Source organism: Xiphophorus hellerii, chromosome 1, assembly GCF_003331165.1.
Source record: "Xiphophorus hellerii strain 12219 chromosome 1, Xiphophorus_hellerii-4.1, whole genome shotgun sequence".
Lineage (NCBI taxonomy): Eukaryota > Metazoa > Chordata > Actinopteri > Cyprinodontiformes > Poeciliidae > Xiphophorus > Xiphophorus hellerii.
The window spans coordinates 10,556,039-10,565,379 of NC_045672.1; the positions used below are offsets into that span (position 1 = coordinate 10,556,039).

Consider the following 9,341-nt stretch of genomic DNA (forward strand, 5'->3'; position numbering starts at 1 on the left):
TTGTTTGTGAGCTGCAGTGTTGTAGGTCAGCAGGAGCAGCAGACGGGATGAGCCAATGTCCCACAGACCTGTGGCGGAGGAGAGGGAAAATAAAAGTCCAAACTCTGAATCTGTGACAGATACCACTAAGCTTTTTCTTAAAATAGCCAAAAAAATCAAATTTGGTTTGTTATGGGAAATCTTGTCATTGTCGTGAGTCTATTCACATGTTTGCGTGCACAGACTGTGTGCATACATTTGACTCTTCAACTGGTTGTCCTATTGGCGGGAAAGAACAGTGTTGCAAAAACTGGAATATGCAGTCGTGCCTTGCGGTTTTCTACATTTTGCTCCATTGTAGTCACAATATACATTTTTGTGATAGTCCAAAACCAGAGGTGGGTAGTTACATTCACTTAAGTAACTTTTTGAAATAAATGTGCAATTAGGAGTAGTTTTACACTTTGAAGTATTGCCTCTTTTACTTGAGTAAAATTTCTGGATTACACACCTGCAATTTGTTAAAGTGAAACTTCTCGTTTCTACACAAGCTTTGTTTTTCTAATGTCATTTTGCACATATTTGCACTTATCTTTATATTTTTGTCTATCTGATTAGATCATTTTAAAAAAACATTAACCCACATGTTACTCAGTAATTGAGTAGTCTCTTTACCAAATACTTTTTTACTCTTACTTGAGTACTTTCTTAGATGGCTCCTTTATACTCTTACTAATTTCTTGCATTTTTGGGCCCTATGCCGACCTCTGTTCAAAACAGTCATACTTAATTTGCAAAGCAGAAGAAAACAACACATTTTTCTATATGTTTTCTACACATACAAATCTGAAAATCATCGTGACTGTGGATACACTATCACTAGAGATAGTCAGGTATCACTATCTTAAAGTGATACCCCAAAGAAAAACCCTGTTCATCTTGGTAACACAGGAGATAGGTCACGGAGAAAGTTGCAAAGATTTCTAAAAGCATTTAGGCTAAAGTTAGAAACCACAAGAGCTCCTGTGTAAAGTTCTCCACAAGCCATGTGAGGACAAACTTGCACTAAGCATCAACCTGAACACGTAATTGCGCGCCATGTCGAAACATGGTGGCGGCAGCATCATGTTTTTTTTCGGCAGGGACAGAGCTGATGCCAAGACGGGCAAAGTCAAAGGAAAGCCTTTAAGACAGGGGTCTCAAACTCCAGGCCTCGAGGGCCGCAGACCTGCAGTTTTTAGATGTGCCACAGGTACAAAGCACTGGAATGAAATGGCTTAATTACCTCCTCCTTGTGTAGATCAGTTTTCCAGAGCCTTAATGACCTAATTATTCTGTTCAGGTGTGGTGAGGCAGAGGCAGATCTAAAAGTTGCAGGACTGCGGCCCTCGAGGACTGGAGTTTGAGACCCCTGCTTTAAGAGGTTGCAAAACGCTTGAGACTAGTGATAATCAGTCACTTTAATCAGTCTGGAAGGTTCACCTGCAAGACATTTTATTGTGAACATGATCCTCTGTATGTGTGAATAAACTAAACTGGAAAATAAAAAGTTATAATATTTGGCAAAAACAATTACCAGATTCTTCTTTCTGCATAACAAAACTTTGCTGATATTGATTGATTATGTTCCTCACATGATCAAAGCTGCTGCTTTATTTTCCAGATCAGTCCTCTGTGGACGCTGTGGGACGTCACAGCCTGGGATGAAACATCTCCAAGGGGCACTTATGAGACAAATTGGATTGCATTTGTCTTCACATCCAATTAAACTGATGCACAATGAATCGTAGACACTGGTCCATTACGCAGACTGGGAGGACAAAGCGTTTCTCTCTCTCTGAGCTTTTGGTCCGATGGGCTTGTTTGGCTTCTCCTTTGTTTTTAAACACTGCATGCAATAAATTCATATAAAGTATGATTTCCTTCTACATATGTTTTTTTTTATTATTTTAATAGATGCTCTGCATCTTTTCTTGACAAGCAAGGCTATAGCTGAAGCACCTGTTGGAAAATTTAAATTTCAAATGCACGAGAGCTGCAAATCCCGTGTTGCGTCCACCGCCCCTCTCTTCTTCCTAGAAATAATGGTTACTAAGCTGTGTTGCTATGTTACCAAACACTCAGAGTTTGAGTAGGTCTGCGGTGGCGCTGACTGGCTGTCTGAGAAGCCTGAAAAGGCGCAGAGACGGTGACCGAGTGTCCAAGACGACAGCTGCAAACATGGAGCATCCAGACTCAATTAGGAGGAGGGCTTCTGGGGAGGATGCAACAATATCTGACCAGCCTGTATTTTTATGTTTTATCAGAGAAATTCTCATTTAAAAAAAATAAAAATGTGTTGCTTAATTCCTATGAGAATCTCTTGTTTTTGTATCTGATAAGATTTCAGACATACATTAATTCCCCCCTGGCCTTTGAAAGGAAACTCAATCCTGTTTCATTTCCTCTACTCGTCTCCCACAAGACCACAAGCAAAGAGATGGATAAAGTCTCTCTGAGCTTCCCCGCTAAAGCCAGCTGAGCGTCTGCCTTTCGCTCCAATAACAAATCATCATGTTCCAGGGAGACGTTCATCTTCAAACACGTACAGCGTTTAGAAGGGTTGAATCACCCAACAGTAGCTGTAATTAGATGAAAAAGGCCTCTTTCTCATACCCCTGTTTCCTCCTCCTCTTCCTCCTCCCCCTTGTCTCGCTCCATATGTAGAAAGCAACAGATCTTAATCCCGCCTGTGCACGGCCACGAGAAGCTGGTGGTTGGCCCGAACTGTCGACTCTGAAAAACTTTTATTTTATCCTCTGTACATATAGAGACCTGTAAACTGGAGCACTGATGTTCCGGGCGGTGGCTGAGCACGCAAAGAGGCACCCTGGGGTGAGTGAGCCTCATTTCTTCCTGGTTTGACTTTAATGTTCTTATGATGTGTGGCGATTAAAAAAAAAAAAAAAAAAAGAAGCTATTTTTCTCTTTCTAAATTTCATTGGATGACCCTTGTTTTGAAAAACTGTGAAAGGAAATTCAGCCACACGATGTTTATCACATGAGTTTAATGAATATAATTAGCATTTTGTTATAATAATTTTGATTACAAAAGTAAATGTGATTGTGGTATAATTTTAATTTGTTTTTGGCTTAGATACACATTCATTCTTTTTTTTTTTATTAGATTACCATGTCCAAATCATAAGTAGGTCAACTTTTAGATCATTTCTACTGGCCTTTTCTGCTTATTGATTTTCAGCAAAAATACTGCAAAATTTGATTTACCTTAGTAAATTTGCAGTCAAATGTCACTCCCTACTGTCCTTATTCCTGTACTTAGCCAGCTTATGTAATCACTTGCAATGTCACTCATTCATTAATAGGTGAAAGCAGGAGAGATAAAGAGAAGACTAATTCTGTCTCTTCTAATCTGGAGCTCTCATTCAGTCAGTTACGTCATTCCTGCAGCCCGTTTTAAAATCAACTCAAAATTAGAGAGGATTAAGGCACCAGTCATACATAACACATGAAAAAAAATTACTCAATCTCCTTAATTATCTGACAAAATCAGATCAGCTACTGGTGTAAAACCTTTCCTCAAAGACATACGTTGTTTCCCCCACAGGGGAGGGGATTATTTCAGTCTTTTTTATCCATTTCCACGAGGGCTGACAGAGTGTTAACTTTTTGTCTCTGGTCTCCTTGGAGAGAGAGAGAGACAGAAAGAGCTACAGAAGCTGCAGAGATGAAAACCCGAGCTACCAGAGCTCCTCAGCACCGTCTATCATCTTGGAAAACTGACAAGCACCAAGACAGAAACCGAAGGGAAAAAAATCCCTTTGAGACTCCGTAAACCTGCCTCATCAACTTCACACAGACGGACGGAAAGAGACAGACGGTTAGAGTCCAAAAGTTGCAGTCAGGGAGACAAATAAAGACATCAGTCAGACAAATACACAGATGGAAAGAGTGAAAGATAAGCAGAGCAATATCATTATGAGAGTGGTGCATTTTAAGAAATCTCTGTCACAAAATGTCTGCAATTCAGAAAATTGCAGGATGAAAGTATAAGTAAAGAGGAATGAAGACAATCTGAGTTAATAATATAAAATACATAATAATCATCATTGGGTCGGTCACCCAATTGATGATTTTTTTTAAAAATCGTAGAAATCTTTGTATTTCCGCCATTGTACATTGAAAAACCCATTGAAGTTTGACCTTTCATCACCAAAGACCCTTCGCTCTCCTGCCCAGGTCAGCCAACCTGCTGGAGTTCATTATTTGATTAAACTAAACTCCTGGTGTAACTTCCTCAAATCAACTTTCCATCTGCATTGAACTGTCTTACATTGTGGGGTCGTTAGTGGCTCTAATCCTCCTTCAGGATCCATTTGGCTCACTTTGAGATCTTGTCGGCTTGACGTGAGTCAAGCTTTAACTTGTGGTCAGACTTCCTGGAGGGGTTAACAAGCTACCTGACGTCTAGCTGATGGTGTTTTCCATCCAGTTTGTGGACATTTCTTTCTTTTTCAGTACATATTGACTGGAAGATGTTTCCATTTCACGTTAAAGAGACCAACTAGAGCAGCTGTTGCCAAACCTTTTCAGATCCTCATCCCCGAAACTACAGCAGACTTTGGAATCCAAGCTAATGTAACTAGACAAGACTATAAGACAATTAAAATTTAAATACATGTTGTTTTTTTAATCTATTTCTAAATTGACAAATTAAAAAACGTAGATTAATAAAAATGTAAAGACAAATGTATAAGTATAGTAAATAAATGTCTATTTTTGTTGTCTATTAAGTAATAAGAGTGTTTAAATACATTTGAAATCAAAATGTGTACCTGACACATTTATTTTATAGCATGTCATTAATGTTATTCATTAAATAAATGATAGAGTAATACATATTCTTTGTATTCTATGGTACTAGCATCTGCTTTCATTATTAATTATTAATAACATTTTCATTTTAATAATATTGACATGTATGTTAATATGTAATGCAACATTTTTTATATGAAAAAGTAAAGCAAATGGAAAAAGAAAATCGATCCTTTTATCTTAAGATTAATGATAACAAAAAACAGTTGTGGGAGCCAATGGGCTAGTGTTCCCACTGCATTCTGGGTAGAAAACAGAGATGGCTTTTGGTGTGATTTGAAGAAGTCCGCCTGTCCAATTCAGGAGCTAGCCGTAACCAGAACAACTGCAAATAAAAGCAGAAAAGCAATAAAAGTATTAAAATACCTTCGCTCTTCTGGAAACATTATTTTTCACATTAAAATGCAGCACAGGCGAAAATTGTATGACAAAGAAGTTCTTGTTCTTTGGGTTTGTTGTTTTCCCACAGACCGTCATTCAGAGTCTTGCATAACTTCGTATCTCTGCGTCAGCCAGTTCACTGGGATGACAGGAGGCGACGGAGCAGAAGCGGGTCACTAATTAATCAGCAGAGCTGTGATTGGTCCGCTGCCCACATCACCTGTCTTACAGTTCCTGTTGTCCTCACCTGGAAAGGAGCAAACCGGCTGCGATTTTCTGATGAACCTGGAAGGGAATGACTGGAGAATATAATCAGATTTTTGATTGGCAAAAACTTGCCATTAATTGGACTGGCAAATTAAGGGTTTAGATGACTGAGCTGAGTCACTGCAGTATTTCCTTCTCTTAAAAAGATATTTGTGTGGCTTAAATTGACAAATGTGATTTTGCTCTTCACATGAGATCGCAGCTGAAAGGACTTACTGCTTTTCATCACATCTAAATTTATTGAACACGCTGTTTTGAAATGACTTGTTTTTTGACAATTTTTTTTAATTGAAACAAAACTGAATGAACTCTTTTTGACTTTCCCCCCCCACATTTTACCATGTTACAACCACAAATCTGAATGTGTGCCAGAGTTTCAGAAAAATAAGTAATTCACAGCTATGTCAGAAACCTAGAACACTTAGGCTTCTTTGTATGTACATGTTTAATTATTTGAAATTGCAATAACATAATACATACACCACATATAGCTCATAGTACATATTTATGGTTTCACATCCATAAATATTAACTTCTCACAGCCAGTACACACTCAGGTTTCAGGGGTGGGTTCTGATCCGATGTGTTCCAATGTCTAACTGTATGAGCCTTTTGTCAGGTTATGCTTTGTCATCGATAAAATAACTTTTTTTTTTACTTCTTATATTAATTTTTAATAGCAAAGAAATAATAATTGTTGGTTTTATCTGTTTGTCTCCAGCTAATCCCCCAGTTCTTCTTTATCTGCCTGGGAATGGGTGGCGCATCCTTATATCTTATCCGGCTGGCCAGAGGACCACATGTCACGTAAGACTTTATGAACTTTTGCAGAAGTGTTGGATAAAAATAATAATAATAATAAAAAAACAGCCTGCAATCCTCACTCGCACTCACACTTCAAAGTAACCAACACAAGTTTTGTACAAATAAAAGAGTTTAAGCTTTGTCGGAATGATAAGAAATGTAAGTTTCTGTTTCAAGTTCTAATTTGGATTTAGGTTTGGACTTTAACTAGGCCATTTTCAACTGTTCCATTAGCTCTGTCTGTCTATGGTTGTTCTCCTTCCTAACTTTCTCCCTTACCTCTCCTGCTGTGTTCCCTGATCTTTTTGATGCTATTTATTCACAAATGTTTGATAACAAATCTTGAAGCATTCATAGAACGTTTCATTTTCATGATTTAAAAACACTATGAAATTACACACAGGAGAACCACTTAGCAATTGCATCCTAGCAACATCCATGGTAATCGGTTGCTCCAGATTTTATTTAGGGGTATCAAAGAATAGAAAGGACATTTCATGGCACTGTTAATCTGTTTCATTAAACCTAATGTACAGTAATACGTTAATGTTTGTGACTGTGGAGTTTAAAATAACAACAACAAAAAATCAAAAGTAATTTAAACACATGCTGTGTCTGTAACAGTCAAGCTGACACCAATCAGACTGCATTAACTTCAGGCCTTTTTCTGGACATTTTGTCAGGTTGCGCGCCTTCTTAATCGGTGATCAATATTTATGTTTTCTGAGTAAAATCTATTCATTTTCAACCAACTCGATCAGCTTCAGTGTCATCCTGAGACTCTGCTCTGGTATTAGCTCTAAACCTTTTAAGAAATAGCTTGACTTATTGCTTGCTTTTGATCAATATCTTTGTTCCCCTTGATCCAAGTCTTGCTGGATTTGCTTTTAGTAAGCATTTGGCTTAATGTCTGGTCTTAGCAGGTCTTGCAACATGTTTGCACACCACTGTTTATTTAGTTATTTTTATGGTTTCTTTAAAAACAATGGCGGTAAAGATTTAAAGAGGATAAAAGAATTCCTTGTTTTTCTGTATTTAGCTGGAACAAGACAGATAATCCTGAACCATGGAATAACCTCGACCCCACATACCAGTACAAGGTAATCCAGATCACACACAAACATTAGCTACTACTTAGTCCACACAAGTTACAGGGTAATTATTTTGCTGCAGCAGCAATCTTCTGTTTCATTTCATGTTTATGTTCTTCTTCTGCAGTTTGTGGCAATCACCACAGACTATAAAAACTTGAAGAAGGAGGGTCCTGATTTCTGACCCGTGCAGCTCAGAGTCAAACAGGAAGAAACGAAGATCCGGATCTGGACTCAAATTTCTTTCTCTCTTTGTCTTTTCTGACATCAGCACTGCAGGTTTTGGGTGAACCCAACTCTTAAATTCAGATGTTTGGTTTTAAATAGCAGCTGCCTGGTAAATGTAACAGCAAACTATTGAAACTGCTTACTGAAAGATGTAACACACACAGACCTTCTGCCTGTGTTCGTCCCATTTTACATTACGGCTTATTTTTCATAGTCATACTTACTTCTAATTTTCATCACTGACAGTAATTATCTCAAGAACATAGCCTTGTTTTGGAAATATTGTTTCCAATTTAATTTTCACCACATGACATTGAAAACAACCAGGAAAAAGAAAACATGCATTAATCTAATTACTTTGTAGGTTTCCAGATATTCATCCTAAATGTAAATAGCATGTAAAATATGCAAAGGAAAAAATTCACCTAAACAACCCTGCCTCATTTTTCCTCTTTATTATCCCAGCGTTTTATAGAGCAATGCCGTCCTGCCCTCCAGCAGCAGTCATTGTGAGCAGAGTGTTTGCACTTCATAACCAACACATGACTGTAAGTTCAGCTGTCACTAAATTTACCAGTGATTGCATCAGTCCTGAAAGCATTGGGTGCTTTAACCACATTATATTCTTTCAATAAATGAACCGGTGATTGATGGTTGCCGAAGTGTTTATTTTGTCGTGAGTCGTCTCCACATAGTGGGCAGGTGATTGTTGTTGTGCGCCTGGATGGAAGTGAGAGAGATATGGATCTTTTTCCACACACTGCACTGAGAAAGTCTGATGGAGCCGAAGCCGTCTGTCGGCAGTACGGCTGTCACTTTGCAGGTGAATGATGCTTATTCAGTGGAGCCACCTTCAGACTGTGTGCGCGCGTGTGCATGAGTGTGGGCGTGTGCATGTGTGTGCATGTGTGTGCGTGTATGCGAGAGGGAGACATGTAACAGCAGCCCAGTGTCTTTGATCAGTGACAGGATTTTAAACAGTCCACCCCTGTGTGGCATCCTAAGCTCAATACTGTAAGCGTAACCTGAGCTCACATACATAATAACACAATCACACAAGAACACATACATAATAATGATGATAATAAATCCTAATGAGGGCTCATTGTTTGACGAAACTATCATCATTGGTACTTCCTGAAAAGGGGAAACTTGAATGTAAGGAAAGATGATTATGTTAGTAAACCTATTTTTTAAAATCAAGCTCCAAATATCAGTTTTTTTTCTGTTTAATACTCAAATCCAATGTCATTTCATCCTTTACTTTCAGGATTTTCATCTGGCATGGCATGTTTGGTTGTGTCTCTTTCCACCGAATATGATGTTTACATCTGACTATTTACAGTCAGATGTGAACATCACTTCATCCATGTGATCCCACTGAATATGATGGATTCAGGTTTCTTCTCAGGTGAATTGAAGGTTAAGCAAAACAAAGAATGCTAGAACTTAAAGGGACAGTATTATGTATTTTCCAGGCATACAGTGGCATCTTATAGCATGATCCAGTATCTATGTTACCTTCAGTTGTTATAAAAAAAAAAGTTGTATATATCAAAGATGACTTAAAAGAAATTTGACCTTGTAATTTAACACCTTGAAATTGGGCTTCTGTCTCTTTAAGAAGCTTTTGCTGTTCCTGACACTCCTGACAACCTTTCTTGCACTGATAGTACAGTAGTTCCTCTGATGAGCTCAGTTCCACCAGGTGTTTGC

At 38.2% G+C, this 9,341-nt stretch overlaps 1 protein-coding gene across 1 annotated transcript; it reads left to right on the forward strand.

The window, feature by feature from the left end:
- Positions 1-2,686: 2,686 nt before the first annotated feature.
- On the forward strand, positions 2,687-8,281 carry ndufa4l2a (NDUFA4 mitochondrial complex associated like 2a). The gene is made up of 4 exons (XM_032555798.1): positions 2,687-2,853; positions 6,224-6,309; positions 7,346-7,406; positions 7,525-8,281. The coding sequence occupies exons 1-4, from the start codon at positions 2,812-2,814 to the stop codon at positions 7,579-7,581; spliced, it is 246 nt and encodes an 81-aa protein (XP_032411689.1). The 5' UTR covers positions 2,687-2,811; the 3' UTR covers positions 7,582-8,281.
- Positions 8,282-9,341: the final 1,060 nt, after the last annotated feature.